The 18,703-nt window shown below is 52.3% G+C and overlaps 1 protein-coding gene across 1 annotated transcript in view; it reads right to left on the bottom strand.

Moving 5' to 3' along the window:
* Positions 1–3,176: 3,176 nt before the first annotated feature.
* Positions 3,177–18,703, bottom strand: part of LOC132585733 (semaphorin-7A-like) — a 23,873-nt gene continuing 8,346 nt past the window's right edge. The window contains exons 7-16 of the mRNA XM_060257648.1: positions 17,112–17,211; positions 16,290–16,388; positions 14,955–15,094; positions 14,630–14,793; positions 13,419–13,527; positions 11,591–11,789; positions 9,090–9,205; positions 7,101–7,273; positions 5,733–5,785; positions 3,177–3,598 (exon numbers count right to left, since the gene is read on the bottom strand). Coding sequence (XP_060113631.1) covers positions 3,258–3,598; positions 5,733–5,785; positions 7,101–7,273; positions 9,090–9,205; positions 11,591–11,789; positions 13,419–13,527; positions 14,630–14,793; positions 14,955–15,094; positions 16,290–16,388; positions 17,112–17,211 — 1,494 coding nt within the window. The 3' untranslated portion in view covers positions 3,177–3,257. The remainder of the gene's footprint in view (positions 3,599–5,732; positions 5,786–7,100; positions 7,274–9,089; positions 9,206–11,590; positions 11,790–13,418; positions 13,528–14,629; positions 14,794–14,954; positions 15,095–16,289; positions 16,389–17,111; positions 17,212–18,703) is intronic.

Raw genomic sequence — 18,703 nt, 5'->3', positions numbered from 1 at the left:
CCGCACACCCCTGATGTAGCCAATCCTCCAAGAGCTTTCAGTAGGCCCTGTTAAGAAGGGCCCTGTAAGCTCCAGGAGGATTGGCTACATCAAGGGCATGTGGCCTAATAGGCAAAGGAATTCCTGCTACAAAAAAAGCTCCGGCTGGACGTAAACCAAAGTAACAGAGAATTGACACGAGAAGAAGAAGAAGAAAATATTGGATTTATATCCCACCCTATACTCTGAATCTCAGAGTGGTCACAATCTCCTCTACCTCCCCTGTGAGATGGGTGGGGCTGAGAGAGCTCTCCCAGCAGCTGCCCTTTCAAGGACAACTCCTACGAGAGCTATGGCTGACTCAAGGCCATTCCAGCAGCTGTAAGTGGAGGAGTGGGGAATCAAACCCGGTTCTCCCAGACAAGAGTCCGCGCACTTAACCACTACACCAAACTGGTGCTCTGACCTCCCCCCACAAGAAACAAGAACTTACAAGTTGAAGAATATGAGATTGTAGAAGAGCCCTAAATCTAGCTAGTCTTCAAGACCACAAGACTCTTGGTCGTTTTGAACGTTGGTAGAGAAGATCTGTGGGCACAGTGACGCTTCCACGGCGGGGAACAGAGACGATCTGGGAGGGAAAATGGCTGATCTGTACTGTATTTCTTTAGCCATGACGGGGCCTCACAGAACGCCCTGTGTGTGCAGTCGGATAACCTACGTACCTTACGAGCATTAGAGATAGACAGTGACAAGCATATCATAGAAAAATTCATGTGCTATCATTTCTGTTAATATATCATGCAGAGAAGTGCTCGATCGTCACCCTCATTCTGGCAGTGCGGACCAGAAAGAAGGTTGGACGACAAAATCCCACCGAAGTGAGGATGAGAACTAGCATATAGCGGAGATATAAAGTAGAATTGTTCTAAACGTAAGGCCTAGAGGAGGCCTGATCTTTTGGGTGCAGATTGACAAAATTATTCCTATCCTCTCTGATCCATAGTTACGTTCATTTGTGGTTAAACGGAACCATATCTCCTCAGGAATCTTTTTTTCTCCCCTTTCTCACCCTCGCCCTTCGTGTTATTATATATCTATATCTATATATTTGAAAATAGGTTTCATACAAATTCCTTAAGGAAAAATATTTCTGAAATAATAATACTTGGGAGCTTTTTGTTCGTTTGTTTGGGTCAGAGATTGGAAAGAGGCGGCACCGAGCAGAAGTCTGCCTGAAATGTCGTTTTTAAAAGACGAGCGGGGGACCCCTTTAGAGAGTGCGTTTCCAGAAGAACCAGTTACTAGTGCCCAGGTTTGCCCTAGATTGTCTGGCACCCTAGGCAAGGCAAACTTCTGGCACCCCACCCCCTGCACTGATAACGTCACTGAGGCACATGAGGGCACCCAATTTGGCACCCCCAGAAAGCCAGCCTGGTTTGTCTAGTGGTAGAGCGGGCCCTGCCTGGCATAGAGACCAAATGCCGAAAAGGTAAGGCCCCTACTTCTTGTTGCGCTCACTCACTCAAATGCCGAAAAGGTAAGGCCCCTACTTCTTGTTGCACTCACCCTAAGAAGGAACTGCAGAGCTGTGACGCGAAGCCGCTCAAGCGGTGAGGATTTCTCCACAGCCCCCTCACGACCTCCCTGGTCTCGTTCCCCGCTACAGTCTACTTCCTGTCCTGCTTACGGATAACCTCAGCCCCTGTCTTTGGCTCCGCCTCCCGCAGCAGCCATTTTGTGAATGGCTCCGCCCACTTTGGCAGCCATTTTGTGGTTTTGCCCATTTCCACGGGTCAGAGTTCCAAAGGTGCCCTCGGGCTCAGAAAAGCTTCAGGGACCCCTTGGTAGGTCACATACTAGAAATTCCAAAGTCCTTCCTGAAGGCCGGAAGGTCAACATCATCACACTTGGGCTGTGTTCCTTTCAGGGCCACTCATTTCCTCTCAGATGTCTCTGTCGCTTTTATGAACTCTTCTCCATTTCCCACCCCCCCTCCCCCTTGAGATGAGTATGTCGGCTGCATGCTTGTTTGTCATTCAAAGCTCTATAGGTGGGACCTTAACACCGAAATGCTTAGGCTAGCTGATGTGGTCAGAACCATGGGCATCAGGGCATGACAGGAAAGAGATGACTCCGTGGTTCTTGAGAAGGTTGCCCATGAGGCAATTGTGTCTTGGCAGATGTAGACAGCTATTTTGGCAACTGGCCTGTGATATAAGGCGGGGATTCGGTCCTCACCATCCTCCAGAGAGCGGGCCCGTGGCCTTAAGCAGTCTCCCGGGTCGGTTTGGTTCCTTGATCGAGCCGGCTTTGGCTAGCAGGACGGGTTTGAGCGAAGCTAACACGCGTTCAAGCATCACGGTACACGATCCAGCAGGAGAGCTGTAAACACTGAAGTGTGCGGACTGGAAGGCCTTTTTGCAGTTTGAAAACCTTTTGCTTTTCCTGATGCAAAACTGTGGTGTTTATTATTATTATTATTTTTTTTTGGCCAAACCTTGAATAACTTTGATAGGACTGCCCTTGGCAAGACGAGATTGCTTTTGGGAAGAGGGGATGGGTGGGTGGGTTTAAATGTGGCCATCCCTGAAATTCAGGGAGTTCTATGTTGGTTCACCCATCCAGAAGGCCTTCAGCAAAGCCCTACAAAATGAACAGTGGGAGGGCTTCTAGTGTCCTGGCTCCACTGGTGAACCTCCTGATGGCGCCTGGTTTTTTGGCCACTGTGTGACACAGAGTGTTAGACTGGATGGGCCATTGGTCTGATCCAACATGGCTTCTCTTAGGTCTGGGGCAGGGATGCTCTGTCTTCTTGGTCCTTGGGGGGGCACAGTGGGGGGGCTTCTGGTGTCCTGGCCCCACTGGTGGACCTCTTGATGGCGCCTGGTTTTTTGGCCACTGTGTGACACACAGTGTTGGACTGGATGGGCTGTTGGTCTGATCCAACATGGCTTCTCTTAGATCCTTAACAAATCTTTCGCTTTCGTCGATCCAGGAGCACAGCCGTTGTAATAGCAATTATTCAGGAAGGAAAAAGGGACGACCGTAGAGACGAGTTAATTGAGTTTGATCTGCAGATGGAGCTTTTGGGTTCGATGGCGGCAAAACCATTGTTTTGTTGAGCTGAGCGCAATCAATCCACAGTCAAACATCAGTAGGGAAGGGAGACTATCCAGGCAGGTCACCTGAATAGCGATTTAAAAGGTGTGTGGAGGGGGAGGAAAGACGATTCGTTGGCAGTGTGAACGGGCTTTGCTCCTACCCACGAGTTCAGTCTACAAGAGGAGGATCGTAACAGCCAGAAACAAGACGCCCGTGGCAACCAGCACCGAGGAGACCTTGGGGATCCAGCCGACGTTAAGCGTGACCTCGTAAGCCGTTATCTCCTCCCGGTAGCCTTCTTCTTTGGAGGTGCATTTGAAGACACCCTTGTCCATGGGGGTGGCCTCCCCAAAACGAAGGGTGCAGGACTCCCCATCCATGGAGCACGAGTATGTCGTGGAGTCATCCTTGACCCACGTGTAGGTGGCGTGGTGGGATCGCATGGGGCAGGGTAAGTAGATGTAGCCGGTGGGGTCCACGCTCACTTTCTTGAGAGCCTCCTGGGACTTTTGTTCTTGAGAGTTTGGAATTTAAGGGAAAACAAAGAGACAAAAGAGGAGGCGTGGTTTTTAGAGACACAATATTTTGAGATAATGTTTTTGGTTAATCTGCTGAATTTAGATGAAGAATGAGAATAAGAAGAATTGCAGATTTATATCCCACCCTTTTCCCTGAATCAGAGACTCAGAGCGGCTTATAATTTCCTGTATCTTCTCCCTCCACACAACAGACACCCTGTGAGGTGGGTGGGGCTGAGAGGGCTCTCACAGCAGCTGCCCTTTCAAGGACAACTCTTGTGATAGCTATGGCTGACCCAAGGCCATTCCAGCAGGTGCAAGTGGAGGAGTGAGGAATCAAACCTGGTTCTCCCAGATAAGAGTCCATGCACTTAGCCACTACACCAAACTGGCTCTCCATGAGGACATAGGCTCTCCCCTATGAGCAGGTCATATGTCAGTTACAGTACCTTGTAAGCTAATGAAGATGATGATGATGATATTGGATTTATATCCTGCCCTCTACTCTGAATCTGAGTGGCTCACAATCTCCTTTATCTTCCTCCCTCACAACAGACACCCCGTGAGGTGGGTGGGGCTGAAAGAGCTCTCCCAAAAGCTGCCATTTCAGAGACCTATGAGAGCTATGGCTGACCCAAGGCCATTCCAGCAGCTGCAAGTGGAGGAGCAGGGAATCAAACCCGGTTCTCCCTAGAGTTGCCATAGCATGGTGGGCGCAGTCACAAAATGGCTGCCACAGGAGATGAAGCCAGCCACAAAATGGCTGCCACAGGAGACGAAGCCAGCCACAAAATGGCTGCCACAGGAGATGAAGCCAGCCACAAAATGGCTGCCACAGATGAAGCCAGCTACCAAGTGATCAGAACCCTTGCTGGGGAAAGGCCTTTCCTGGCACTGCCCAATTTCTAAAAACACTCGATAGATACCAGGAAAGGAATTGGCATGCTCTATGTACCCCATGTTGGGGCCCCATGATCTAAGAGGGGTGTAGCTTTCCTCAACAAACAGGATGTCAGCCAATCAGAATCGAGGATTTTGAAAATAACAGTTAACCCTAACTTCAGGGCTTTTTTTGGGCAGCAGGAACTCCTTTGCATATGAGCCCTGATGTAGCCAATCCTCCTGGAGCTCACAGTAGGCCCTAGACCAGGGGTGGCCAAAGTTGTCTAACATAAGAGCCACATAGAATAAATGTCAGATGTTTGAGAGCCGCAAGTCATGAACGTCAGATGTTGGAAGGAAGGAAGGAAGGAAGGAAGGAAGGAAGGAAGGAAGGAAGGAAGGAAGGAAGGAAGGAAGGAAGGAAGGAAGGAAGAAAGAGAGAAAGAAAGAAAGAAAGAAAGAAAGAAAGAAAGAAAGAAAGAAAGAAAGAAAGAAAGAAAGAAAGAAAGAAAGAAAGAAAGAAAGAAAGAAAGAAAGAAAGAAAGAAAGAATAGAAGGGGAGGGAGGAGAGGTGAAAAGAAAGCAACTTTAACTTAAATGCATTCCTCAAGCTGCTGGCTGGCTTGGAGAAGTGGTTTAAAGAGACAAGTGCCTCTTCCATGCTGGCTGACGGGGCAGTGGAGGCTTTGAGAGCCACACAATATGTTCTCTAGGGTCTCGAGCTGAGGCTTTTCACACCTACTTGCCAGGACCCTTTTTTTAGTTGGAGATGCCGGGGATTGAACCTGGGACCTCCTGCTTACCAAGAAGATGCTCTGCCACTGAGCCACCGTCCCTCCCAGCTCTAACGTGATGTGGAGAGGACTAGGGGCCCCTATTGACTTAACTTCTCCATATCATTAATTTGGAGTCTTTCCCGGCTGCTTAAGCCTGAGTCGAAATCTTGGACCGCCCTTGGTGAGTTCGTGGCAGACGTGAGATTCGAACCAGGGCCTCTGGATTTGTAGCGGAGGCTCTGAGACCGAAATGTCACGCAGGAAGGCAGAAACGCCCATCCAGGAACCCGCCTTTCCCTTTTCACACCTGCCGCACCCAAACGGCAAACAAAGGGGCTGCCAAGGGGCGGGTGTGAATTCTGCCGCCGATGTGCTTTCCTCAAGCTACCGATTGCCCTCGGCCCACGCCTGGAGAACCTTGCGGCCACTGCGCCATGCACCAGGGAAGGGAAGCAAGGGGGTGGAAGCTTACCTTCGACGCCTTTGCACACATCTGTGGACTGCGGATCCAGGCTTTGAAGCAAGCTGGGAGAGGAAGAGGTACAGAGGCAGGGGGGAAGAGAGTGGCGGGAGCACAAAATGAGGCGTTTGGATTTGGCAACTAGCTTTCTCTTTTCTGGGTGCTGCTTCTACGAACTAATTCCTGTCATTCCTGAATCCCACTTTCCTCCCTTCCTTCTTTCCTTCCTCCCCTCCCCTCCTTCCTGCCTTCCTTCCTCCCCTCCCTCTCCCTCCCTCCCCTCCCTTCCTCCCTTCCTTCCTTCCTTCCTCCCCTCCCTCCCTCCTTCTGTCCTTCATCCCCTCCCTCCTTTCCTCCCTCCCTCCCTCCCCTCCTTCCCTCCCTCCCTCCCTTCCCCTCCCTCCCCTCCCTTCCCTCCTTCCGTCCTCCCCTCCTTCATCCCTCCCTCCTTTCCTCCCTTCCCTTCCCTCCCCCTCCCCCATCCCTCCCTTCCCTTCCCTTCCCTTCCCTCCTTCCGTTCTTCATCCCTTCTCTCCCTCCCCTCCCCCTCCCTTCCTGTAATGTACTGAGAACGAGATGGTTTATTCAGTAGCACATTACAAGGGCACATTACAGCCCCCTCCTCCGACCAGGCCAATCCTGGTCGGTCAAACTTCCCCCCACAAGGGCACATTACATTATGTTCAATACATAACACTTCCCTACCCTTCCTTCCCTTCCTTCCTTCCTCCCCTCCCTTCCCTCCTTCCGTCCTTCATCCCTTCCCTCCCCTCCCCTCCCCTTCCTTCCTCCCCTTCCTTCCTTCCTCCCCTCCCTCGCTCCTTTCATCCTTCCTCCCCTCCCTCCCTTCCCCTCCCTTCCTTCCTCCCCTCCCTCCCCTCTTTCCGTCCTTCATCCCCTCCCTTCTCCCTCCCCTCCCTCCCTCCGCTCCCCTCCCCTCCCCTCCCTTCCTTCTTCTGGGTTACTGTGTAAATTCGTTTGCTCTGGGGGCCATTTTTCCTGAGCTAAGACAAAAATGTGTGAGTCAGAGGCTAAAAAATAGTGAGCTAGCTCACACTAACTCATCCCAGAGGGAACGCTGTTGGTGACTGACCCCTACTGGGAGCCTGGAGGATATCCAGAGAGGCGGCTGAATAAAGTCTGCCCCTGCTCTCCCAACTGCTGGTATTCCAAGGAGGTCACCCCAATCCAAGTAATTGCCAGAGTCGACCCTGGTTAGTTTCCAGGATCTGGGCAACAGCTACTCTCTTCGTTTCTGGGCTAAAATCTTGGTGACTTCTAAAGCTACACTCTGAGCTTGGGTCTGGGACAGATGGGGACCAGTGGCCACGCTATGCCCCCCCCCCCAAGTTGCTGCACCCCACTGCTTCCTTGGCATACCTGCCACTGTAGTTTCCAGCTTGAGAGACGGCCGAACAAGCGAGGCCGCTTGGGTTCCACCCGCAATACGGGTCGCGGGCCAGGACGCAGTTCCAGCAGGTGTCTTTGTACTGGTCGCAGTCTGCCAGCGAGAGACGCGCCACCTCGAACTCGGTGCTCACGTACAGGTGACCCTGCCAGAGAGAAGCCAGGTTATAGCTGAGGGTGAAAAGGAGCAAGGGAACGGGTTGCTCGTTCGGAACACTTCTGGAGGATGGAAATGAGGGTTCCTTTCAGCCGGAGTTCAAGACCGTTTCCCAGCAGGGGAAGTTCTTGGGGCGGGGGGAAGCCATCACAGATCCTAGGAGACATCTAGAGTTGTTTTCTGTGACCCCAAAAGGTTGAACCAGAATCAGTAGGTTGAAATTAAATCAAGAGAGTTTCCAGCTCAACATTAGGGAGAACTTCCTGACCGTTCGAGCGGTTCCTCAGTGGAACAGGCTTCCTCCTTGGGAGGGTGGTGGGCTCTCCTTCCTTGGAGGTTTTTCAACAGAGGCTAGATGGCCATCTGACAGCAATGAAGATCCTGTGGATTTAGGGGGAGGTCTTTGTGAGTTTCCTGCATTGTGCAGGGGGTTGGACTAGATGACCCTGGAGGTCCCTTCCAACTCTAGGATTCTATGACTGTTAAGAGCGGTTCCTCAGTGGAACAGGGCTTCCTCCTTGGGAGGTGGTGGGCTCTCCTTCCTTGGAGAGTTTTTTCAACAGAGGCTAGATTGCCATCTGACAGTAATGAAGATCCTGTGAATTTAGGGGAGGTCTTTGTGAGTTTCCTGCATTGTGCAGGGGGTTGGACTAGATGACCCTGGAGGTCCCTTCCAACTCTAGGATTCTATGACTGTTAAGAGCGGTTCCTCAGTGGAACAGGCTTCCTCCTTGGGAGGTGGTGGGCTCTCCTTCCTTGGAGGTTTTTCGAGCGGTTCCTTAGTGGAACAGGTTTTCTCCTTGGGAGGTGGTGGGCTCTCTTTCCTTGGAGGTTTTTCACAGAGGCTAGATGGCTAGATGGAGCTCACCACCTCCCGAGGAGGAAGCCTGTTCCACTGAGGAATCGCTCTAACGGTCAGGAAATTCTTCCTCATGTTGAGTCGGAAACTCTCTTGATTTAATTTCATCCCATAGGTTCTGGTCCTACCTTCCGGGGCCAGAGAAAACAATTCCACACCATCCTCTATATGACAGCCCTTCAAGGGACTTGAAGATGGTGATCCTATCACCTCTCAGCCGCCTCCACTCCAGGCTAAACATCCCCAGCTCCTTCAACCTTTCCTTATAGGACTTGGTCCCCAGGCCCCTCACCATCTTCGTTGCCCTCCTCTGGGTCCGTTCCAGCTTGTCTATGTCCTTCTTAAAATGTGGTGTCCAAAACTGAACACAATACTCCCCAAGTGAGGTCTTACCAGAGCAGAGTAAAGCGATACCATCACATCACGTGATCTGGACACTAGACTTCTGTTGATGCAGCCCAAAATTGCATTGGCCTTTTTTAGCCACCGCATCACACTGTTGACTCATGTTCAGCGTATGGTCCACTAAGACCCCTAGATCCTTTTCGAACACACTACTGCTCCGGCAAGTCTCCCCCATCCTATAACCACGCATTGGATTTTTCCTACCTAAAAGCTGAACTTTACATTTATCCCTGTTAAAATTCATTTTATTGATTTTATGAATCTATGACGAGCACAGGGGTGGAATTCTAGCATATTAGGCCACACCCTCTGATGTAGCCAATCCTCCAAGAGCTTACAAAAAAAAGAGTCTTATAAGCTCTTGGAGGACTGGCTACATCAGAGGGGAAGAGCATACCCTGGAAGGAGACAGGACCCAAACAGGAAATGGACCCAGAAAGCAGAAGGGCAATGGCTGCTCAGACCAGAGAGCTACTCTGTCCTGGAAAATTTCCTAGGAGGACCACGGAGACGCCCTTCACCAGGTTAGTCCACCTCTTACCATAGTTGTGTCCAAGACCATGGAAGAGACGGGCGCTTCTTTCTTGAAGGGGCTTAGCTCCGCGATGATCACCGTCTGCTCTCCCTTTTGAAGGACCTTGTGGATCTTCCCTTGATCTGCCAAAAAAAAAGAGAGAAGATTCAAACGTGGGATGGCCAGATTGGCAGCTCGTCCAGCAGCAGTCTGCAGTAGGGAGTGTCATTTCTGGCCAATGTTCCCTCCATGCTGTGGAGTCTTGTGAGCCAAAATTGTACTTTGTGAGCTCCTGGTGTTATAGTTGTGAGCTACTTTGGGTTGCCATGTCCAATTCAAGAATATCTGGGGACTTTGGGGGTGGAGCCAGGAGACATTAGGGGTGGAGCCAAGATCAAGGCTGTGACAAGCATAATTGAACTCCAAGGGAGTTCTGGCCATCACATTTAAAGGGACAGCACCCCTTAAATGTCTTCCTTCCATAGGAAAATAATGAAGGATAGGGGCACCTTCTTTTGGGGCTCATAGAATTGGACCCCCTGGTCCAATCTTTTTGAAACTTGGGGGTATTTTGGGAAAAGGCACTAGATGCTATACTGAAATTTGGTGCCTCTACTCCAAAAAACAGCCCCCCCCCCGAGCCCCTGATACCCGCAGATCAATTCTCCATGATTTTTTATGGGAATAAATCTCCCTAGGGAATAATAGAGTTCCCAGCAGACATTTTCTCCCCTCCCCCCGCTTTCTGATGACCCTGAAGCGGGGGGAGGGTCTCCAAACTGGGGGATCCACTGCCCCCACCTGGGGATTGGCAACCATACTCTGGGGCAATTTTTCTGAGCTAAGACCAAAAAATGTGTGCGCCAGCGGCTAAAAAACTGTGAGCTAGCTCACACTCATCTTAGAGGGAACACTGACTCTGGGGTGGGAAATGCCTGAAAATAGGCACAGAGAGTGTGGAGTTTGGGGCGGGGATTGCAACTCAGCCAGAGATGTGATGCCATAGAGCTTGCCCTAAAGAGCTTACATTTTATTTACTGTCCACCCTGTCCCTCAACCGGGCCTTTTCAGCCCTGGCTCCAACCTGGTGGGATGCTCTTCCCGGAGAGATCAGGGCCTTGCTGGACTTGTGAAACTGAGTTCAGGGCCTGTGAAACTGAGTTCTTCCGCCGGGCATATGGTTGAGGACAATGACGGGCACATCAGGGGAGAGAGAGGAAATGGTTCTTGGCCACTGTGTGAGACAGGAGGCTTGACTGGATGGACCCTCACTGGTCTGACCCAGCAGGGCTCTTCTGAGGTTCTTCTCAGGGAAGGCCTCGGCCTCTCTGCCCTGTTGTTGGCCCTCCAGAGGAACTGGCTGGCCACTGTGTGAGACAGGAGGCTGGACTAGATGGACCCTCCACTGGTCTGACCCAGCAGGGCTCTAGTGAGGTTCTTCCCAGGGGAAGGCCTCGGCCTCTCTGCCCTGTTGTTGGCCCTCCAGAGGAACTGGTTGGCCACTGTGTGAGACAGGAGGGACTAGATGAACCCTTCCTGGTCTGACCCAGCAGGGCTCTTCTGATGTTCTTCTCAAAGGAAGGCCTCAGCCTCTCTGCCCTGTTATTGGCCGTCCAGAGGAACTGGTTGGTCACTGTGTGAGACAAGAGGCTGGACTGGATGGACCCTCCCTGGCCTGACCCAGCAGGGCTCTTCTGATTCTCTTCTCAGGGGAAGGCCTCAGCCTCTCTGCCCTGCTGTTGGTCCTCCAGAGAAACTGGTTGGCCTCTGTGTGAGACAGGATGCTGGACTAGATGGACCCTCCCTGGTCTGACCCAGCAGGGCTCTTCTGATGTTCTCCTCAGGAGAAGGCCTCAGCCTCTCTGCCCTGCTGTTGGCCCTCCAGATGAACTGGTTGGCCACTGTGTGAGACAGGAGGCTGGACTACGTGGACCCTCACTGGTCTGACCCATCAAGTCTCTTCTGCTGTTCTTCTCAGGGGAAGGCCACAACGTCTCTGCCCTGTTGTTGGCCCTCCAGAGGAAACTGGTTGGCCCCTGTGTGAGACAGGAGGGACTAGATGAACCCTTCCTGGTCTGACCCAGCAGGGCTCTTCTGATGTTCTTCTCAAAGGAAGGCCTCAGCCTCTCTGCCCTGTTATTGGCCGTCCAGAGGAACTGGTTGGTCACTGTGTGAGACAAGAGGCTGGACTGGATGGACCCTCCCTGGTCTGACCCAGCAGGGCTCTTCTGATGCTCTTCTCAGGGGAAGGCCTCAGCCTCTGTGCCCTGCTGTTGGCCCTCCAGAGGAACTGGTTGGCCTCTGTGTGAGACAGGATGCTGGACTAGATGGACCCTCCCTGGTCTGACCCAGCAGGGCTCTTCTGATGTTCTCCTCAGGGGAAAGGCCTCAGCCTCTCTGCCCTGCTGTTGGCCCTCCAGATGAACTGGTTGGCCACTGTGTGAGACAGGAGGCTGGACTAGATGAACCCTCAGTGGTTTGATCCAGCAGGGCTCTTCTTGTGTTCTTGTGTTCCATGCTAAGCTCACCTGTTCCAAGGAAGAGGACATCCCGAGTGGTGTTGCTGGCATCTCGCACCCTGTCGGCCACAACCTGGGTGTAGGTTTCATTGTTCTCAAGAAGGTAAAGGGGACGCTGTCCCTCTGGGTAGATGACCGTCTCTATTTCGGGGTGGTCCTTAATGATGGTCAGGGTGGTTTTGGGAGTTTGGGCGCTAGATGCAACGCACTGGGTTGGAAAAGAGAAAGCAAAGAAGGAGAAGTCAGGGCAGTGTGAAGAAGAAGAAGACTGCAGATTTATACCCTGCCCTTTTCTCTGAATCAGAGACTCAGAGCAGCTTACAATCCCCTATATCTTCTTCCCTCACAACAGACACCCTGTGAGGTGGGTGGGGCTGAGAGAGCTTTCTCAGCAGCTGCCCTTTCAAGGACAACCTTTGCCAGAGCTATGGCTAACCCAAGGCCATTCCAGCAGGTGCAAGTGGAGGTGTGGGGAATCAAACCCCACTCCTCCAGAAGAAGAAGAGGAAGAAGAAGATGATATTGGATTTATATCGCGTCCTATCTCTAAATCTCAGAGTCTCAGAGTGACTCACAATCTCCTTCTTCCCCCACAACAGACACCCTGTAAGGTGGGTGGGGCTGGAGAGGGCTCTCATAGCAGCTGCCCTTTCAAGGAAAACCTCTGCCAGAGCTCTGGCTGACCCAAGGCAGGTGCAAGTGGAGGAGTGGGGAATCAAACCTGGTTCTCCCAGATAAGAGTCTGCACACTTAACCACGACACCAAACTCTCTTGGGGTGAATTCCTGTGTTAGCTGTTTTGCAGGATCCAATCCCTGGGACTAATTTTAGGAATCCTGGTTCAGCCAGAATGAAGGAGCAGATAGGTTGACCTCGTCACATCTCGGAATATAAGCAGGGTTAGCCCTGGTTAGAACTCGAACGGGAGACCACCAAGGGAGTCCAGGAATTGCTACGCGGAGGTAGGCAAGTGCAAACCACCTCTGTCCCTCTCTTGCCTTGAAAACCCCTACAGAGTTGCCATAACTTAGGTGCAACTTGACGGCACTTCCTACCACAACCAGAGCAACAGCGCAGGGCCGGATTCCGACACGAAAGGGGCGAGGGGAGGGAATGGGTCAACCCAGGGCTTTTTTTTGGTAGCAGGAGCTCCTTTGCATATTAGGCCACACCCCACTGATGTATAGGGTTGCCAAGTTCAATTCAAGAAATAGCTGGGGACTTTGGGGGTGGAGCTAGGAGACTTTGGGGGTGGAGCCAGGAGACTTTGGGGGTGGAGCCAAGAGCAAGGCTGTGACAAGCATCATTGAACTCCAAAGGGAGTTCTGGCCATCACATTGAAAGGGACGGCACACCTTTTCAATGCCTTCCTTCCATAAGAAATCATGAAGGATAGGGGCACCTTCTTTTGGGGCTCATAGAATTGGACCCCCTGGTCCAATCTTTTTGAAACTTGGGGGGTATTTTGGGGAGAGGCACTAGATGCTATACTGAAAATTTGGTGCCTCTACCCCAAAAAACAGCCCTTCCAGAGCCCCAGATACCCGCAGATCAATTCTTCATGATTTTCTATGGGAATAAATCTCCATAGGGAATAATAGAGTTCCCAGCTGACCTTTCCCTCCCCTCCCCCCTGCTTTCTGATGACCCTGAAGCGGGGGGAGGGCCTCCAAACCGGGGGATCCCCTGCCCCAACCTGGGGATTGGCAACCCTACTGATGTAGCCAATCCTCCAAGAGCTTACAGTAGTCCCCTGTACTAACAGCCCCGTAACCGCCAGGAGGATTGGCTACCTCGGAGGGGTGTGGCCTAATATGCAAAGGAGAAGGGCACTCACCATTCCAGGTCTGCTGCCGGATAAGGAGCCCGTATATCCCCTCAGTTTAGATGTCTTGAAGGCAGAACTGATCTCGTTCATCGAATACTTGCAAACGGCCGTTTTGCCCCTGGGGAAAGACAAAAGGGATTGGTTCGGCAGTGTCCCGAGGTCCATTCTGCCAGGCAACTGGAAAGACCAGAGCCTGGGGTTGCCAGCTTTGGTTTGGGAAATTCCAGGAGATTTTGAGTTGAAGCTGTGGAGGGTGGGATTCGGGAGAGGAAGGAATCTCAACAGGGTGTGACACCGTAGAGTTCACTTCCCTCCCCAAAGCAGCCATTTTCTCCAGGGGAACCGACTGATGTGGCCTACCAGCAGGGCAGAACTTTTGAAGCCCTCCTTCTGTGGCCCCGCAACCACAAAGAAGACAGGGCATCACAGCCTTAGATATAAGAACATAAGAGAAGCCATGTTGGATCAGGCCAATGGCCCATCCAGTCCAACACTCTGTGTCACAGAAGAACATAAGAGAAGCCATGTTGGATCAGGCCAGTGGCCCCTCCAGTCCAACACTCTGTGTCACATAAGAACATAAGAGAAGTCATGTTGGATCAGGCCAATGGCCCATCCAGTCCAACACTCTGTGTCACATAAGAGAAGCCATGTTGGATCAGGCCAGTGGCCCATCCAGTCCAACACTTTGTGTCACATAAGAACATAAGAGAAGCCATGTTGGATCAGGCCAATGGCCCATCCAGTCCAACACTCTGTGTCACATAAGAAAATAAGAGAAGCCATGTTGGATCAGGCCAATGGCCCATCCAGTCCAACATTCTGTGCCTCATAAGAACATAAGAGAAGCCATGTTGGATCAGGCCAGTGGCCCATCCAGTCCAACACTCTGTGTCACATAAGAACATAAGAGAAGCCATGTTGGATCAGGCCAGTGGCCCCTCCAGTCCAACACTCTGTGTCACATAAGAACATAAGAGAAGCCATGTTGGATCAGGCCAATGGTCCATCCAGTCCAACACTCTGTGTCACATAAGAACATAAGAGAAGCCCTGTTGGCCTGATCCAATGTGGCTTCTCTTACGTTCAAGTTCTTGAATCATGAGAAAGGAAGAAAAGTATTTCTTTCTCCTCTATCCCATACCTACATTTGTAAACCTCTATCATGTCACCTCTCAGTTGACGTTTCACCAAGTTCCTGAGACTTGGCCATGTCTCACCATGTGTTGGAGAACACTCCGTAGAGTGTCCGGCCTTCTTTGAGGAGAAAGGCGTCCCGGAGACGATGAAAGCGCTTAGGGTCTCTGGGGTGTCCACAGACCAGCCTTGCCTTCAGGAAGGTGGTCCAGGAATCTATCAGCATGTTCTTTCCACCGTCATCTGCCTAGAGAAAGAAGGAAAAAGCCAGAATACAGCAGGTTGATTGCAGTCCACAAACCTTTTGTGGCAGAGGGTGACAGAGGACCAGCGCTCTGTGTGAGCGGTGAAGGGGACATCACAAAAGCCCTTTCCAGAAACAAAGCGAGGCCCGCTTCCTCCCCATACCTTGCACACACGCCCGAGTTGAGCTTTGTATGGTTCATCATCCAAGCCAGCGCTCTGGTTAACCTCATTGTAAAAGAAGTAAATTTCATCGTTGACTTGATTTCTCTCCGCCAGCAGGGCGGCGCTGACGAATTCCACCCCTGGGGCAAAAGAGAAGCGAAGCAGAGGCAAGGAATTAAATCACTTTGTGAGGGTAAGACTTCCAGTCGGCTTAGCTGCAAACGTGGCACAGAATAACATTCCAGATCTTCCATGGAGACTGAGAATTTATTTATTATTTATTTAAAGACTTCTGTACCCCTCTCCAGCCACCCAAATAAGGTCCGCTCGGTGGTGAACATCGACATATGAAGAAACATTTAAAACCCTGAAGTGGGGGTGGCCAAAATGTGGCTCTTTCACACATATTTTGTGGCTCTTGAAGCTCCCACTGCCCCATTGGCCGGCTTGGCGGAGGCATTTCTTTCTTTAAATCACTTCTCCAGCTGGCAAATTGGAGAATGCAGTTAAAGTTGCTTCCTCCCTCCCTCCCTCCCCCCTCGCTTCCTTCCTACCTCCTTCCCTTCCTTCCTTCCTCCTCCCTTCCTCCCTCTTCCCTCCCTCCCTTCCTTCCTTCCTTCCTTCCTTCCTTCCTTCCTTCCTTTCATTCTCCCTCCCCCCTCCCTCCCTCCCCCTCCCTCCCTCCCCCTCCCTCCCTCCCTTCCTCTCTCTTTCCCTCCCTCCCCCTCCCTTCCTTCCTACCTCCTTCCCTTCCTTCCTTCCTTCCTTCCTTCCTTCCTTCCTTCCTTCCTTCCTTCCTTCCTTCCTTCCTTCCTTCCTTCCTCCCTCCCTTCCTTCCTCCCTTCCTTCCTCCCTCCCTCTTTCCCTCCCTCCCTTCCTTCCTTCCTTCCTTTCATTCTCCCTCCCTCCCTTCCTCCCCCTCCCTCCCTTCCTTCCTCCCCCCTCCTCCCTCCCTCCCTCCCTTCCTTCCTTCCTTCCATCCTTCCTTCCTCCCTTCCTTCCTTCCATCCTTCCTTCCTCCCTCCCTTCCATCCTTCTTCCCTCCCTCCCTTCCTTCCTTCCCTCCTTCCTCTCTTCCTTCTATCCTTCCTCCCTCCCTCCCTCCCTCCCTCCCTTCCTCCCTTCCTCCCTTCCTTCCTTCCTTCCTTCCTTCCTTCCTTCCTTCCTTCCTTCCTTCCTTCCTTCCTTCCTTCCTCCCTCCCGGCTCTCAAGCATCTGCCGTTCATGTCTTGCGGCTCTCAAACATTTGTCATTTATTCTTTGCGGCTTTTACATTAAGCCTTGTGCTAGATGTTCAGGGTTCTCTATCAAATGACTCAGACAGGGTCTCCTTACGGGTCAGCCAATTGTCTTCGGTCTTGATCAGCTTTTTGTTTCCATAGCTCCTCTGGATGGTGCTCTTGCTTCCCGACAATGCCGAATACAGGTTGCCATCTGAATGTTAGCGGGGAGGGTGGGTGGGGAGAGAGGCACATGAGTCAGACATCCTCCAGCTTCAAAATGTCAACTCTGAGCCATAAACGTTGTCTCCGCCTTTGTTGTCACCAGGAGTGGGATTCTAGCAGCTCCTTTGCATATTAGGCCACACACCCATGGTGTAGCCAACCCTCCAAGAGCTTACAAATAAGAACATAAGAGAAGCCATGTTGGATCAGGCCAATGGCCCCCCCTCCAGTCCAACACTCTGTGTCATATAAGAACATAAGAGAAGCCATGTTGGAAGAAGAAGAAGATATTGGATTTATACCCCACCCTTCAATCTGAATCTCAGAGTGGCTCACAATCTCCTTTCCCTTCCTCCCCCACAACAGACACCCTGTGAGGTAGATGAAGATATTGGATTTATATCCCGCCCTCCACTCCGAAGAGTCTCAGAGCGGCTCACAATCTCCTTTCCCTTCCTCCCCTACAACAGACACCCTGTGAGGTGGGTGAGGCTGAGAGAGCTCTGACAGAAGCTGCCTTTCATGGAAAACGCCTACGAGAGCTACGGCTGACCCAAGGCCCTTCCAGCAGCTGCAAGTGGAGAAGTGGGGTATCGAACCCGGTTCTCCCCGATAAAGAGTCTGCTCTCTTAACCACTGTGCCAAACTGGCTCTGGGTGAGTGGACTAGGCCGCTTCCTCAGTTTAAGCAGCCTTGAAAGGCCCCTCCTTACCTACTGCGATGGTCACGGCGGTTTGAGACGGGAACGCGGGGACAATGTTTGCTGCGTTGGTTTTGAGCGAATGGCTTTCGTAATAGGTGTTGTTGTTGTCCTGTGAGGAAAGACAGAAGGAGGAAAGGGGGGGTCTCACGGCCAGGGTCAATCACTTCCAGGTGGGTTCCGAAGACCTCCTGGAATTACAGCCAAGGTCCAGACGTCAGGGAGTGGATTCCCTGGAGACGGTGGTGGTCTGGAGGCGGGCTCGATGGTATTATAAACACCTGAGGCGCCTCCCTCCCCTAAACCCCTCCTTCCCCGGCTCTACCTGCAAATCTTCAGGATAGGGTTGCCATTCCCCAGTTGTGGGGCAGGGGATCTCCCGTTTGGAAGTCCTCCCCCCCGCTTCAAGGTCATCAGAAAAATGGGGGTGGGGGTGGGGGTGTGGGTGGAGGGCAATGTCTGCTGGAGACTCCATTTTCCCTATGGAGACCGATTCCCATAGACTGTAATGGAGAATTGATCCCTAGGTATCTGGGGCTTTGAGTTAGAGGCACCAAATTTGCGGCTTAGCATCCGACGCCTCTCCTCAAAGTACCCTCCAAGTTTCAAAAGGATTGGGCCAGGGGGTCCAGTTCTATGAGCCCCAAAGAAGGTGCCCCCCGTCCTTCATTATTTCCAATGGAGGGAAGGCATTTGAAAGGTGTGCGGTCCCTTTCAATGTGAGGACCGGAACTCCCTTTGGACTTCAGTGATGCTCGTCACACCCTTGCTCCTGGCTCCACCCCCAGTCTCCTGGCTCCAACTCCAATGTCTCCTGGCTCCACCCCCAATGTCTCCAGGCTCTACCCCCAGTCTCCTAGCTCCACCCCAGTCTCCTGGCTCCAACTCCAATGTCTCCTGGCTCCACCCCAATGTCTCCAGGCTCCACCCCCAGTATCCTAGCTCCACCCCCAGTCTGCTGGCACCAACTCCAATGTCTCCTGGCTCCACCCAATGTCTCCAGGCTCCACCCCCAGTCTCCTGGCTCCAACTCCAATGTCTCCTGGCTCCACCCCCAGTCTCCTGGCTCCACCCCAATGTCTCCAGGCTCTACCCCCAGTCTCCTAGCTCCATCCCCAGTCTGCTGGCTCCAACTCCAATGTCTCCTGGCTCCACCCCAATGTCTCCAGGCTCCACCCCCAGTCTCCTGGCTCCACCCCGGATGTCTCCAGGCTCTACCCCCAGTCTCCTAGCTCCATCCCCAGTCTCCTGGCTCCAACTCCAATGTCTCCTGGCTCCACCCCCAGTCTCCTGCTCCACCCCAATGTCTCCAGGCTCCACCCCCAGTCTCCTAGCTCCACTCCCAGTCTGCTGGCTCCAACTCCAATGTCTCCTGGCTCCACCCCCAGTGTCTCCTAGCTCCACCCCCAGTCTCCTGGCTCCAACTCCAATGTATCCTGGGGTCTGGGAAGGGAATGGGCCTCTGGATGTTTGGGGGTAGAGCCTGGGGATCTCCAGGGCTCACCTGGAGGCTGGCAACCCTAGATCCAGGAGAGGGTGGGGTCTGGGAAGGGAATGGGCCACTGAATGTTTGGGGGTAGAGCCTGGGGGATCTCCAGGGCTCA

The sequence above is a fragment of the Heteronotia binoei genome, chromosome 1 (genome assembly GCF_032191835.1).
Source record: "Heteronotia binoei isolate CCM8104 ecotype False Entrance Well chromosome 1, APGP_CSIRO_Hbin_v1, whole genome shotgun sequence".
Taxonomy (NCBI): domain Eukaryota; kingdom Metazoa; phylum Chordata; class Lepidosauria; order Squamata; family Gekkonidae; genus Heteronotia; species Heteronotia binoei.
This window is presented reverse-complemented; position numbering and strand designations above follow the sequence as displayed.